The sequence below is a fragment of the Sus scrofa genome, chromosome 1 (genome assembly GCF_054392235.1).
Source record: "Sus scrofa isolate SSC_HxYL_T2T_F1_AM1 chromosome 1, Sscrofa_HxYL_maternal_Yorkshire_Landrace_v2.0, whole genome shotgun sequence".
Classification (NCBI taxonomy): domain Eukaryota; kingdom Metazoa; phylum Chordata; class Mammalia; order Artiodactyla; family Suidae; genus Sus; species Sus scrofa.
The window spans coordinates 9,088,556-9,103,788 of record NC_139383.1 but is presented as its reverse complement, the minus strand read 5'-3'; the positions used below and the strand labels follow the sequence as shown (position 1 = coordinate 9,103,788).

Here is a 15,233-nt window from a genome sequence, read left to right as displayed (position 1 = left end):
GTTCCTGGTCGGGTTTGTTTCCACTGAGCCCCGATGGGAACTCCCCTTATGTTGTTTTAAAATGGTTTCCTGCTCATCTGACTGGAGAAGTGGGACATCAGCCAGCGTGGTTGCCCCCGCCCCCGTAGGAGTGGTGTCCTGTTTACTGAATGAAGGGATTTCTAATAAAAACCAGACGTTGCCTGGCCCCCAGCAGCACTCTTCTTAAGTGTGAGCAGGGGTCAGGGTAGGTGAGCAGTGGAATTGGCAGCCTCGGGGGCCTCATCAGAGTGTCTGGAGACCCCGAAACGCTGACCGCCGTCACTGCAGGTGATGACTGCTGATCACGGGGACTAGATCTTGGTGGGAACGAGTCCTTAAACCTCCGCAGGGTGACAGGCGTGTCCTCTGGACCAGAACTGCCTCATGCCCTGAAGAAGAGTCAACCAAGTGACCGTCTCCTGAAGTAGAGGACCGTGGGCCATTGTCTCCGCTGTCCCCAGAGCAGAGCGTTGCAGTGCAACGCAACCCGCGCAGCTGGTGTCTGTGCATCTGGGCTGCGGGACCAAGAACAGCCACAGATGGCCAGGGGCGCCTCCTCCTCCTGGCCCAGGGTCCGCAGTGGTTGGGGTGACCTTTCACAGGGGTGGGAGGCTGGAGCTGCTCTCTTGGCTTATCTGGGAAGTGTTCCTTAAACACTTGCTGTATGCAGTGCTGGGTTGCCAGGACATGCCCACCAAGCAGAGCCCTGACCCTAAGGGACACCCCCCCTCCAGTCTCCTGGGGGACACGGGCAGGGAAGGGGTTATTAGCCTTGTGTGTAACGATCGCTAGCAGGGGCTCTGTTGGCACTTCAAGGGGCACCTAGCAGTGTCTCTGGAGAGCTGGGAGGGCTCCCTGGAGGAGGTGCTGCTGACTAGACCCCAGGAGGGTGGGGATGAGTTCTGGGAAGGTGACAGGGGTGCAAGGGTGCATTGAGATGGCCTGTGAGAGCTGCTGGACCCTGGGTGCCATGTGCGGTGGGGGAGAGCTTCAGGTGTGAGGTGCTGGGAGGAGCTCCCACTTCAGCCCTGTGGGTAAGTAGGAGCCCGGAAGGATGTCAGCAGAGGAGGGAGGCCTGGAATCAGTAAAGATGAGAGTTCACTCTGGCATCAGAGGACTGATCTGGGGGCTCTGAGTCAGGCGGCCACTGAGGACTCAGGAGGAGGGTGGATTGGAGCGGCTTGGGAGGCAGGTATGGGGCCAGGTGGGGCTGGGAAGGCTCCGGGCAAGACCCTCAAGCTCTGGAGGCAGCAGGACCACCTGGGCTGGTTAAGCACAGGCTGCTGGCCCAGCCCCGGAGGTCTGGGTGGGGCCAAGAATTTGCATCTCTAACCAGATCCAGCTGCTCTGCTGCTGCTGCTGCTGCTGATCAGGAGCCCACCTCTGGAACCACAGCGCTGGCTTTGGGCTCGGGTGCCAGGGTGGATCCCTGAGCCGTGTTCAGGCAGTGAGGTGCCGGGGCGGCAGGGAAAGAGCTGGACGCGGCCTGGTTGCAGCTGGAAGCCGGGCTGCGTCGACCTGCACTGCCGCTGGCTGCCCTGCTGCCTGTAATCCTCACCCCATGTCTCATTCCCTTCCAGGTGGCACCTTTCTGAGCTTCCTGGTTTTGGTGACAGGCTGCACGTCTGTGGGCAGGATTCCCGAAGCCGAAATCTACAAAATCACCGCCACTGACTTTTACCCACTCCAGGAAGAGGCCAAGGAGGAGGACCGCCTCGTGGCCTTGAAGAAGATCCTCAACTCGGGGGTCTTCTACTTCTCGTGGCCCAACGATGGCTCCTGCTTCGACCTCACCATCCGGGCGCAGAAGCAGGGCGATGCCAGCTCCGAGTGGGGAAACTCCTTCTTCTGGTGAGACCCGGCCCACCTTGCCCACCCCCAGCTCCCATGGGGGGCGGCATCTGATGGGCACCACCTGCATCCTTGACCGCCTCTTTGCATCCTCCCCAGGCGCATGGGTACCAGAGAGCTGTGACCCGTGCCGGCTCCCCTCCGCACAGTGAGAGGAAAGCTAGCCCTGCTCCCACCCTGGGGTCAGAGACAGTGTTCAGTGTGGTCTGAGGTAGACCTAGGAAGGACAATCTTCACATAAAGAGCCTAAGTGCCGACACCTTTCTGGTACCTCCTAGGTGCCCAGCCTGTGCTGTTTGCTGAAATCTCAGCAGCCTCTGTACCCCGATGCCGAATAGAAACATGGAGACAGACTTGGAGGAAACAGAAAAAGTAGCTTTAATTGCCAGGCAAAGAGGGGAACCCAGCAGGCTAGAGCCTCCAGGACTGTGCCCCCCTCCAAGGGGGTAGTGAGGAGTCTTGCTGTGTTTGAGGAGCAGGGCGTGATCAGCTCATGGGCATTTTCCTGAATGGTGGGTGGCGGGGTCACTGGGTCTTTTGACTGCAACCGGTCTGGGGTCTCCGTGCTGTGGGCCGCATCCAGGTCATTTCTTCCAGCTGGTGGGGGCTTCAGCACCTGCCAAACAGCTCCAAAGACCAGACTCAGAATATTATATGTAGTCTTTGGAGAAGAGCTAACTAAAGGCCCTTGACTTTGTTGACCAGCTGAACTATCGTTATTGTGTCTTGCTTGACTCTTCTCACTTTTCTCTGTATTTTCTCACTTCTCTGATTAAATGCATCCTTTGGCTTAGGTTTTTCTTTAGAGAAAAAGGTAGGTGGGGTCCACTCTGGTGGGAAGGCCTCCCGGCGTCCTGCGCAGTTATAGCGCTCTGCGCATCCCTGGTCCCGGGCCCCTCAGCAAGGCCGGTTTTCCTCCAGGTACAGTATTTACCACTGAGGTTATATCGGCACTCGTGCTCCAGGCTCTGTCCTAAGTTCTGTGCAGGTCACAGCTCACATACTCCTCACAGCAACCCTAGGAGCAAAGGCTCTGTGACCCCCATTTTACAGATCAGGAGACTGAGGCTGGAACAACCAAGGGAATTTGAACCCAGGCATTCTGGCTCCAGATCCCATGCTGTTAACCACAAAACCAAGCAAGTCACATCCGCAGAAAAGCTGAGTCATCCTGCCAAGGTGACTGCAGCCTTGTGAAGCCCAGGCAGCGTGGTTGGGCTTCTGTTTGTTTAGGCACACCTGGCACTCCAGCCAGGTGTGGACGACCCTATAAATATGTAAATGACCGCCCTTTCTGGGCCTTGGAGGTCACGACCCTGACTGGTCCTGTGAAAGAGCCAGAGGGCAGTGATTTACATACAGTGGTGCCCCTTGGAAGCAAAAGGGATGAAAACCCTGCAGTGGGAACTGTCCCAGTGTACTTCACCAAGTGAGGGGATCTTGGGTTCCAGCGCTGACCTTGGGGGCTACACCGCTTTCCAGCCCCGAGGCAGGATTGCTGAGGATTCTCTGTACCTTCTTTGTGCCGCCCTCCCTTTGCCCAGACAGGGGAGGTCGTAGATTTCCATCATCAGATAAGCGGTCTTTCCTTGGTGCTTCGAACCATGCTCCCCAAGTGAATTCCTGACTTCCTTTTTTTCCCTTTTTTGCTTTTTAGGGCCGACACTTGTAGCATATGGAGGTTCCCAGGCTAGGGGTCGAATCTGAGCTACAGCTGCCGGCCTACACCACAGCCACAGCAACACAGGATCCGAGTCGTGTCTGTGATCTACACCACAGGCCATGGCAAAGCCAGATCCTTAGCCCACTGAGCGAGGCGAGGGATCGAACCCACAGCCTCATGGTTCCTAGTCGGATTTGTTTCTGCTGCACCATGACAGGAACTCCCCTGACTTCCTTTTGGAGAAAGGGGCTCCATCAGGTCCTTCCACGTGCCCTGGTGCTCCCTGCCCCTCTCCCATCCTCTTTGGTTCTCTGGCTTTGTTGAATTTTTCGGGTACTATTATGCTCAAACTTTGAGCCCGTGATTCTCCTGCTGATCTTGTTAACTGATTCGGTTGGAGCGGGTTTGGGCTGGGGCCCGAGACTCGGTGTTTCCAGCAGGGAGCTGATGGTGATGCCAGTGCTGCTGGCCTGAGGACCACACTCTGGATAACAGGTCCAGGGGATGGTGTGTCTGCATCACTGGTTCCATTTTGCAGGTGCAAATGCTCCTGAAGGCGGCCAAGGTCAGGGACGCAGGGGCTGTGGATTAGCAGGGGTCTATGTGCAGCTGGGACTGTGTGATGAGCAGAGGCTAGAGGTCTTAGGGCCTACCGCATGCCTTGGGTGCCTGAGGAATCCAGATCACCCTGTTTTGTTTATTTGGCCACGCCCACGGCATATAGAAGTTCCCTGGCTGGGGATCAAACCCATGCCACGGCAGCAACCCAAGCCACTGTATCAACAATGCCGGATCCTAAACCCACTGCGCCACAGGGAAACTCCTTTGTAAGGGCTCTTTCCAGGCCTCCTTAGGCCAGCTTTGTGGTCAGAGATGTGAGGTAACAGAAAAGAGTAAGACAAAGCAGAAACTCACAGAGTGGAGGCTGGGAGGGGCTTGGGAAGGAGGAGGCCCCAAGGGACACTAGGCCATCCTAAGTTGGAAGCCAGCGCTGGAGGCCGCCGGGCCCTCCCCCATTCCAGGGCGTGGTGTTTGGGCTCAGGGTGGCACCCACAGATCTGACCACAACTAAGGCAGCCCCAGCTGCGTGGTCATGGGCTTGATTGCCTGAACCCTCCATTTGGGGTGCTGGGTTCAAGGTCTGAACCCACATCTGGAGTCACATGGGGTCAACCCTGAACGTGGCTGGTGGATGAGGGAGAGGGTACGGCCAGAGAAGCCGTTTTTCTGGGCTGGTTACGGTTCCCCACCGGTAATTGCTTCCCAGTTCAGTCGAGTCCTGGAAGGAAACACAAGCTCTTTTCCTTCGTAGATTTGGGTTCTTCCTTCAAGGATGCGAGCCGTCTTCCCACAGGGGTCAGGCCCGTGTGACTACAAACAGGGATTATTTAGAGTTGTCTCTCTGGCGATAGCTTCCTTCTGCCCTGGTGATTGACGGCAGCCATAGCTGTGTGGCTAGAAGACCCTGGAATATTCTGGAGGCCTTCCTTTGGTGCCATGTGCAGATTTGATATGCTGATTACTAAAGCTGGTGCATCATCTGAATTTTAGAGAGGGATTCAGAAGAGGGAAACGTGTTTTTGCACAGTAATTAATGCTTCACGCCCATCATTCTTCAGGCAGATCAGCGGTGTGGTGTGAGAGCTGAGACCTGGCCCTGCGCCCTGGGGAATGTCCCTTAGTGCTGTCACGTCAGGGAGGCTGGCCTGAGAGCAGGGCATGGCTGCTTCTTGCTGCTTGGAGAAGCTGCCTGCCTGGGACCCGAGAGCTCAGGACACACTTTTCTAGAACAGAGAGAGAGCTGCTCTCTTTGAGGAAGGCTCCCGGCAGGAATAGAGCTGCCTTTTTAAAACAAATAGGGCATGTGATCTAGATTAACTCACTGCCCCATAGTGGTTCCTGTCACCTGCGAGCGTGCTGGGGGCCTCAGAACCGCACTGCCCGGATCCCTCGGGGGAACCGTGTGGATCCAGGAAGCAGCGTGAGGTCCACGCACCCTCTCCATGGCCCCACTTCTCAGAGCAGCCACTAACCTGCTCAGGAAGTTCCAGTGGGTGCTGGGCGAGTGGGAGGCGAGAGAAGGGCGTGGCCGGGAGCAGGTGCAGTGGTCGGGGTGGGGCCTGCACCGGAGGCATGAAGAGCACAGCTCCAAGCTCCACACGCCCGTTCCTGGCTCCCTGACTTTGGGCACATTCTTCTCTTCCGTGCCTCAGTTTCTTCCCCTGCAAAATGGGGTGAATGATAATGCCTCTTGTATAAAGCTATTTCAAGGACAGCGTGAGCTGATCCATCCCAAAGCTCTTAGAAGGGTCTTGATAAACAGTGACTCTCATCCCCGTGGTGGTCATCACGGATGCCAGAGACCCAGAACAATCCCCTGGGCGTGGGGAGGAGGTACTGGAACTTTCGTTAAGTGTTCGTCTCGTTTTTTTTTATTTTGAAATGCTTTGTAATGCTTTCATTATATGTACCTTGTGGGATCTGTGGATAATTTAAATAAGCATACATATATTTAATTATTTTAATCGCTTGTCATTTTATTGTTTATCATTATTCTTTAACCATAAAACAGGACTAAGTTTTTACTGATGGGATTTCTGACCAAAAAAACGCGGAGGCTCCCGGTGTAAGCAGAGGCTCCTCTGAGATTCTCTGAAAGGCCAGTGATTGGTTGCACCCGGCCTGGCTTCCATTCACTGCTGTCAATGCCGGGCAGTCGCGTGGAGTCCTTTTCCTGCTGCAGCATCTCAGTGGCCCTGCGTCTTGGGGTGTCTCTAAAGCACGTGACCAGCCGGGGCTGCGTGTCCCGGGAGTTCCTGGGGAACGCGCGGGGCGCCCCCCCGGCTGCCGGCTTTGGGCGCAGCGTTTCCCGGAGGACGGGAGGCGGCCGAGTCACTGCGGGGCTCCCTTTGCAGGAACCAGCTGTTGCACGTGCCCCTGCGGCAGCACCAGGTGAGCTGCTGCGACTGGCTGCTGAAGGTCATCTGCGGCGTGGTGGCCATCCGCACCGTGTACGCCTCCCACAAGCAGGCCAAGGCCTGCCTCATCTCCCGCATCAGCTGCGAGCGCGCCGGCGCTCGCTTCCACACCCGCGGCGTGAACGACGACGGCCACGTGTCCAACTTCGTGGAGACGGAGCAGGTCAGTGCCCGGCCGGCCAGTGGCCCCTGGTGGCTCCTCGCGGTGGGGGCGGGGGAGGGGGCGCTGTCCGCCGTTTCTGATGAACGCGCCCCTGACCCTCCCAGGAGAAGGGATGTGTCGCTGGGGCTCCGTCTGCAAACAGGCCTCTGGTTTGCAGGGTCTCTTTTGATTCTCTTCTCATGCTGCGAAACTGTTGCTTACCTGAGCTATTTTCAGCTAAAAAGAAGTAGGAATTTTTGCTGTGATCACCAAGGGTGGCAGTTATTCAGAGAGCAGCTGCCGGATGAACCAATAGGGTTTGAAAATCTTTTGAAGACGAAAGTAGGTAGATTAGTAACGGAGGGCTGAGAGAAGAAACAGTGATTTTTTTTTTTTTTTTCATTTTAAATCCCTGAAGCATCCTCCTAGAAGCAAGGCTGGAGCAGCTGGGCGTTGTGAGCTCTGCATGTTAGAGCAGTTGCTTTCAGCTCCGTGGAACAGAACCATCTGCTTAATTTCTCATTGACTTTTCCCCCCTAAATTCTGTTCTCATTCCCAGAGATGCTGTCTCACAATCGCTTTATTTTTTCCTAACATGCATTTTGAGGATAATACCACTGTGTAGACTAACAGGTGGAAGAAATCATACAGGAAAGCCCGTGGAAGGCACAGGTGCGATACTGCTGTGGGTGTCAGGCTGCACACAGCCTGTGTTTATTTAGTGGCGCTGTGGTTTGCATCCCCTCTTATTACTTGCAGCTGTGAGAGGTGTTGCCTCCCAGGACTTTAGCCAATTTAATTCAGCACAGAGTCAAACACCTGCCTTCCGTGTGCGAGCGGCACCTGCCTGGGCTTTCCAAGGATGCAGAGGGGAGGAGGGGCCTCTCGGGGTCAGATGTCGAGTAGGAAGACGGTGGGCAGGAGCCTAAAGATGAGCCTCAGTGGCACTTTGTTGCCTTTGACTTCTGCTCTCACTGTCTGCTCTCCTGGACATAGACAGGGCTGGTCAGTAAAAATCTGGTTAAAAATGACAGAGGAGTTCCCATCAAGGCTCAGTGGAAATGAATCAGACTAGCAGTCATGAGGACACAGGTTCGATCCCTGGCCTCGATCAGTGGGTCAAGGATCCAGTGTTGCCGTGAGCTGTGGTGTAGGTCGCAGATGTGGCTCAGATCTGGAGTTGCTGTGGCTGTGGTGGAGGCCAGTGGCTATAGCTCCGATTGGACCCCTAGCCTGGGAACCTTCATATGCCTAAGGTGCAGCCTTAAAAAGACCAAAAAAAAGGAGAGAGAGAGAAAAATCGTGGCCACCAAATGGAGGCCGTTTTCGTTTTTCCTGGTCATGTCTGCATGGTGGCAATTATTTGCTGGTGTTTCCGTGCCCCACCTTCCTTACCACGTTCCATCCCATGTTTTGGGGTTTTTTGTTTTTTGGTTTTTTTTGGCATTTGCAGCACATGGAGGGTCCCAGGCTAGGGGTCGAATGGGAGCTGTAACCTGCCGGCCAGCACCAAAGCCACAGCAACACCAGATCCGAGCAGTGTCTGTGATCTGCACCACAGCTCACATCAACACCAGATCTCCAACCCACTGAGCAAGGCCAGGGATCGAACCCGTGTCCTCATGGATACTAGTCAGGTTCATTACCTCTGAGCCACAGCAGGAACTCCCCATCCCAGTCTATAGCCTGGTATTAGTCATCTTAGAACCTTCATCCCACACATCTTTACTATTTATTACCTACCAGAGGCTGGGCTCTGTGCTGGGAACTGGGGGCCAAAGGTGTGAAATATGTTTGCACAAATCCAAATCCCAGAGCCCCCGACCCTGGTAACTGAGCAGATTTAAGTTTCATTGGGCAGCTCTGGAGCGAGCCCGTCCAGAGAGAACCTTGCCTGGCGCCCCGGATTTCTGGATGTCAACTGGTTTAGTTAAAATTGGGGACTCCTCTCTTGTGTCTTGTCAGGTAAGTTACTGGAGAGGCAACTGCCCTCTTATCACTGCCTGTTCCTAAAATGCAAACCATTTTATCACTGAAAGTGTGAGAAGCTATTTGCTGGGGCAGCTGTAACAAGCCCCACAAAAGGCAAGAGGGCTCCAAACACCTGGCAAGTGTTGTCTCCCCGCTCCGGGGGCCAGAGCCCCAGGTCAAGGCGGGAGCAGGGCCGTGCTCCTTCTGAAGCCTCTGAGGGAGCATCCATCCCTCCTCTGCCAGCTCCTGGTGGCCCAGCGGTGGCGCCATCACATCCACCTCTCTCTCCACCTCCGCGTGGCATTTTCTCCCGTGCGTGACTCTCCCCTTGGCATCCGGACACCAGTCGCATTGGATTCATAGCCCATCCCGCTCCAGCTGGACCTCCCTCCTTCCTTTCTGCTGCACCCGAGGTACATGGAGGTTCTCAGGCTGGGGGTCTAATTGGAGCCACAGCTGTTAGCCTACACCACAGCCACAGCCACACTGGATCTGAGTGGCATCTGTGACCTACACCACAGCTTACGGCAACACCTGATCCCTAACGCACTGAGTGAGGCCAGGGATTGAACCCTCATCCTCGCAGACACTGTGTCAGGTTCTTCACCAGCTGAGCCACATCGGGAACTCCAGGGCCCTTTCTTAACTACCTGCATCTGCCACACTCTTCTCTCCAAATGAGGTCGCGTTGCCAGGTGCCAGGTTAGGATTTCATCACTGTCTGTGGGGACCATTCGGTCCATCGCAAGGATATAATCCGACGTTAACAGACAAGGGCTCTGCTTTAAATGCAGAGCACGCAGCTCTGAAGCATCTCCCAGGTGGCGTGGCTTTTCTTGTTTTTCTACAGACTAGGGTTGGGGCTTTGCCCTGGTTGTTTCATGTACGTGTGCCTGGTGACTTGTGTTTATTTCTTGCGTGCCAGGCTCCGAGGCAGGGACTTGTCCCCTCCGGCACCTCATGGCCAGTCCAGCAAGGCCTTAGAGACAGCAGTGGCCTCCCCACCCGGCTCCTGGAGCTGCAGCCCTGCCTCCACTCACACTGCCTGCCCCTGCCTCCCTTCTTAGGCTTGGGGAGGGATTTCTTGGCTCCTGCAAACTTTGTAGTCTTCCATGTTCGCATTCACCCCCGCCCCAACCCCGGGTTGCTCTCTGGATGAGTCCTTGGCCCCGACCTTGCTCCCACGAGCTGACAGGCAGCCGGATGCCACCAACTGCTGTCCCACTCAGACTGAGAGGCCGTGACTCAACCCTCTACCCCCACTGTGATTTCATTTTCACAGGCACATATGGGCAGGAGGTCGTGGCCTCGCACCCAAAGCAGTTCCTTATGGAGCTTCAGGCTTCTAACCACAGACCACGTGCTGCATGCGGGGGAGAGGGTGACCCCTGGGGCGGAGAGGGGTCGTGTCCCAGAGAGGATTCCAGGGGTGTCCTCCTTGGCCACACAGAAGCACATCCTGAGCCTCACGGCTGAGTTTGACTGGGAGCCTGCCAGCTGGGGATGCAGCAGGAAGGAGTCAGACCAGCTGGTCCTCGCAGGCAGCCGGCTGTGCCCTCAGGGGTGTCTCCCTTGGCCAGAGCCCTCCTGCCTGGAAAGAGATGGAGCCACAGCAGAGTCTGCGAGGCAGGAGAGGACCCTGCGAGGTGGGAGCGGGAGGAGAGGGAGGAAGACCCCACCAAGGAGAGCAGTGGAGGCGGCCTCTGGAAAGCGCCCTACCCAGGGGTGCCCTGATGATTCACCCTGGGCCCCTGGGCAGCCGTGATGGGGACTCCGCCGCTCCCCAAGGCCAACTCCAGTTCGTGTCTAATGCAGGGGCATCACCCCCTTTTTAAAAATGTTCACAGAGGCAGGATGAGCAGAGCAGGCTAAGGGGAAGCAGCTGCTCCCGCAGGACAGGGAACTCGTGTTGCTCCCACTTGTAGAAGAAACCACTTGCTGGAGCTGCCCTCGACGCTCAGCGGAAACGAATCTGAAAGCATCCATGAGGATGCAGGTTCCATCCCTGGTCTCGCTCAGTGGGTTAAGGTTCCAGCGTTGCCATGAGCTCTGGTGTAGGTTGCAGATGAGACTCGGATCTGGCGTTGCTGTGGCTGTGGCGTAGGCTGGCAGCTACAGCTCTGATTTGCCCCCTAGCGCCTGGGAACCTCCATGTGTCACAGGTGGGGCCCTAAAAAGACCAAAAAAGAAACTATTTGCTCTTCTCTGGAATCAGGGGTTTGTTTGCTTGTTCGTTTCCCAGCTTTTGTAGCAATAGAGGTGTTTAGGTTGATCTAAGGTTTTTTTGTTTTGTTTGTTTGGTTTTTAAACACAAAAATCTTTCTTTAAATGGAGTATAAACTTACGAGTGTTCTTGCCAAGAAGCTATGCCTTCCTCCCATCCCGGCCACCTAGAGGGAGGGACTTCTAAGTCCGGGATGGGAGCCTGGGGGGATGCTGAGCTCAGGGATGTGGCCAGGGACGGTGGACGTGCAGGAAGCGTGAGGGATGCTGCCTGTGGCTGGATTGAATTTGCCACCTGGGGCTCCAGTGAGCTGATGGGACCCAGGAGACGTTGCTCCCATCAACTGGGGGGAAGCTGGCATGCGCCCAGAGCCATGGCTGTGAGCGGCTGGGTCGGGATGGTGTCTGGGGCAGCGGATGCCCTCGATGTGCGGTCTCGGTGGCTTTGCTTCTGCTGAAAGAGCAGGTTGTGCATCGGGCCCTGAGGCCTTCAGAGCAGAGGGACCCAGCAGACAGGGCGAGGCGCCGTCACTTAGGCAGCCGGGTGTTGCTTCCCGTGAGAGAAACGGCAGTGTTGGAAACCCCACGTCTGCCCCCGAGGATGGCAGGTGGCCGCTCTGAGGACGTTGGTCCTGAGCCCTTGGCAGGAAGCAGGCTCAGCTGGGGCAGCTGGGCCCCTCTTGTGATGCCACAGGTCACCTCTGGCCCGTGCCCCCCTGCAGAGGAACTGAGACACATCAGACCTTAGCCACTGGGGAGGGGACGTCCTGTAGCAGATGCTTGAAGGTGGCCGACGGACTACTGTGCCTCCATCACTGAGACAAGATGGGACGAGATGGAGCAGGCTGGACCCCTGATCTGGGGACTTTCAGTAGGCACCTGGGCTTCTCCCGAGCCAGATTCTCCGGGAACCAGAAAAGGAAGTTGCTTTCAAACCACCCCCTCCTGCTTCACTTTTCTTTTCTTTTCTTTTTTCTTTTTTTTTTTAGCAATGATACACACTGCCTTGCTTTTAGGTTTTCCCTAAGCAGGTAGAACAGTCTAGCTCTTCCCACGCAGGCTGTGTGTGCTTCTGTGTGTGTGTGCGCACGCATAGGAGTGTTCTGTGTGTGTGTGAATGCAGGCATGGGTGTGTGGTGTATGTGATTGCACAGACAGATGTGTTGTGTGTGCACTTGTGTGTATGCGTGTGCGCAGGTGCAGATGGCCTCTCGGTCTCCCTGGGGGGACGTCGAGTCTTCAGCTCTGCTGGGAGCCCGTCCTGGGGGGCTCGCTCTGCGGCTGTGACTCACGGCACAGACAGTCCCACTGTCCCCCCCACTCCACCCCCCATCGCCCGCCCAAAGAAAACAAAGGAGGATAGATAAATACTGGCTACTGAAGATAAGGCCAGTGATTAATCCAGGGAGGCCGGGACGACCCCGAGAGCCCTTCCAGGGATGCAGACTTGGGGGAATTGCTTTGCCAACACCTCATCGGGGACAGACCTTCCGTAAAAAGCCGTTTAGAGAGAAGTAGTGTCTGTACCCAGCCATTGTCTTCCTGCTTCTTCCTTCCCCTCTCAAGTTGTTGGGTTGCTGCTGCTCCCAACCCTGTGTGGGAGGGGGCACTTGGGTGCAAGGGCAGGGGTCCCAGGCCCAGCCTCCAGCCATACCCCAAGGTGGCTCCCCCTTCCTGCAGCCCCTCCTGCTCTGCCCTCCATCTCTGTCTGACCCCCTCTCCTTCCCTGGTGCCTGGTCCCTGGTCCCGTGTCCTGAGCCCTGCCCACCCCTCTCTGTCCCCTGGGGGGCCCTGTCCACTCTCACGGGACGGCATGCTCCTGGACTGAAGGGGAGGGGGTGACTGCCGTGGACTTCGGTCATGCTCCCTCCTGTGCTGCCCTTGGCACTTGCCCCCTGTGACCGGGTGACACTAACTCCGTTGAAAGAGGGAAACTGAGGCTGGAGGTGGTCGAGGAACCAGGGTCGTCGTTGGGCAGATGGGTTTGGGCAGAGTGGAGGTTGGTGGTGCCCCACGCACTGCCCTGCATCCACTCCCCATCCTGCCCCCCGACCCCAGGGGCCCCAGAGACCCTCTGCTAAAATTACCTCTGAGAGTGAGGCTTTGACTCTCCCACTAGTGTCAAAACCTGAGTTCTGAAGTTCCCGTCGTGGCTCAGGGAGTTAAGAACCCAACTAGTATCCACGAGGTTGCGGGTTCAATCCCTGGCCTCACTCAGTGGGTTGAGGATCTGGCGTCGCCATGATCTTTGGTGTAGGTCGCAGACGCAAGCTTGGATCTGGCTGTGGCTGTGGCTGTGGTGTAGGCTGGCAGCTGTAGCTCCGGTGTAGGCTGGCAGCTGTAGCTCCAATTGGACCCCTAGCTTGGCAACCTCAATATGCTGCAGGTTCAGCCCTAAAAAAATGAACAAAGCTGAGTTCTTTGGCCCAGTAGGGAAAGCGCTGTGTGATGCCTTAGGAACAAGGAGGTTCCTAATGAGAGGACGGCGGATAGAACTGGGGTAGGAAGAGTGGAGAAACTGGGCAACATCTTTTCTCCCTGTCCTAGGGGTAGGGTCTGGAGCGCCTGGACTGCCCATCAGTATTTTCTGAAGCTGGTTCAGTGCAATTTCCAGCTCAAGAAGGACACGGTCTAACGCTGGAAGTAGTACTTTCAGCACATGTTACAGTAAAGGCTAGTACTGCTTGAGCTTAAATCAGCTCCTGGGCGCTGTTAAGAGGCGTCTTTTTTTTTTTTTCCTCGTTTGCAGCTGCACCTGCAGCACATGGAAGTTCCTGGGACCAGGGGTCAAATCAGAGCTGCAGCTGCAGCCTACGCCACAGCCATGGCATCTTGGGATCCGAGCTACATCCATGACTTTTACAACACTTCGCAGTAATGCCAGATCCTTAACCCACTGAGTGAGGCTAGAGGTTCGATCTAGATTCATCCCCACAGAGACAATGTCATGTCCTTAACCCACTGAGACACAGTGGGAACTCCATAAAGATACTGGCTGAACTGGTTATCTCTCAACCATCTGGATGTGTGTATGTCACACCGGCAGCTAGGTTTATGCATTTAATCTCGTTGTTGCCAACAAACAACCTGCTACTGTCTTTCTCTTTTGTCAATAGAATCATAGAGGGTAACAAATTGGCTTATAGTCAATACCTAGAAATAGAACAATTCTTAACCCTGGTGTGTTTTTCCTTTGAGGCTGAAGGCTAGCGGGTCAGCCCAACGTAACTACCAGGCTCGTGTAATTCCTGCCGTCCAGGGAAGCTTCGGGTCTAACGTTCAGGTTCCCACTGCGGAATTACTAATGCATGTGTGATCTGAGGGTGATGTAGCCGCGTGGAAAGCTACCCTGTAAGGGAGCAGGCCAGTACGAGATGGAAAGGGCCGGCAGCATCGGCCTGGCCGGCCCTGCCAGGCCAGGGTAGAGTTACTCAGATAAAGGGCAGCATCTGATAACTGCCACAGCCTCCCCTCGTGATGCTCAGCATGGTACTTTTTGTCCTTTTAGAATTCTCTGGTGCTGCAGCATCCGTGGGGGCCTGCAGGCAGGTGAGGAGCTGGTCCGCCCTGAAAGAGCTGAGCGTGGGGCGGGGAGGAGACGCGTTCTTTAGCTGAAGCCTCGTCTGTGTCTGTGCAGGTGCAGTCACACTGGAAGCTCGTGGAAGCTGTGTGTGTGTGTGTGTGTGTGTGTGTGTGTGTGTGTGTGTGTGTGTGTGTGTGTGGACTCCGTGGCACGTTTAAGAACACGGTGGTGTCGGGCCAGGACAAACTCCAAGGTCAGGTCGAGTCTTGACTTGCACTGTCAAGTGCAGGACCAACTAGTACAGTCAACCGCGGCCTCAGGCTGCAGCCAGTTTCTTCCATTTCATTCGGTCCGTTTCCAGTCCCTCTCTGATACTTTGCCAGGTGACAGGGTGAAAGCTGGGCTCTCAGGAAGGTCTCAGTCAAATCCCAGAGCCTGTTTGCTTCTATTCCCGAAAGTGGGTCAGGGCACCGCTGGGCTTTGCCGGGAGGTCAGTGGGGTCGTGGGAATGCCTGGCTGGCTGCGGCCGATCCTCGGAGGCTGGTGGGCAGCCAGCAAGCCTGTGAGCGCTGGGCCGGCTTGTGGGTCGGGGGGCAGCTTGCCCAGGCCGGGAGCGGGGCCGCGGTGCTCCGGGCCGCTGCCGTCCTTGGCTGTGGCTGGTGTCGGGTCTCAGGCAGCCGGATCCTGTTACCCGGCTCCAGCACATTCAGTTTCATTGAAGAAGCCTTTCTCCTCTGTCTCCTTGTGGTGCAGACGATTTACATGGATGATGGAGTGTCATCTTTTGTCCAGATCAGAGGCTCCGTCCCGCTGTTTTGGGAGCAGCCAGGGCTTCAGGTAGGTAATGAAACACGTCCATGT

General features: G+C 56.0%; 1 protein-coding gene across 6 annotated transcripts in view; it reads left to right on the top strand.

Moving 5' to 3' along the window:
- SYNJ2 (synaptojanin 2) overlaps window positions 1-15,233 on the top strand; it is a 97,370-nt gene that overhangs the window by 33,690 nt on the left and 48,447 nt on the right. For 5 of the 6 annotated variants that reach the window (XR_014844016.1, XR_014844002.1, XR_014844004.1 and 2 more), the window contains exons 3-5: window positions 1,602-1,872; window positions 6,451-6,676; window positions 15,126-15,209. Coding sequence is in view for 1 of the 6 variants with exons in the window: in XM_021086423.2 (XP_020942082.2) it covers window positions 1,602-1,872; window positions 6,451-6,676; window positions 15,126-15,209 (581 nt within the window). In the remaining 5 variants the exon portion in view is untranslated. Of the gene's footprint in view, window positions 1-1,601; window positions 1,959-6,107; window positions 6,677-15,125; window positions 15,210-15,233 lie in introns of all 6 variants that reach the window. The other variant, XR_014844007.1, reaches the window with a different exon arrangement.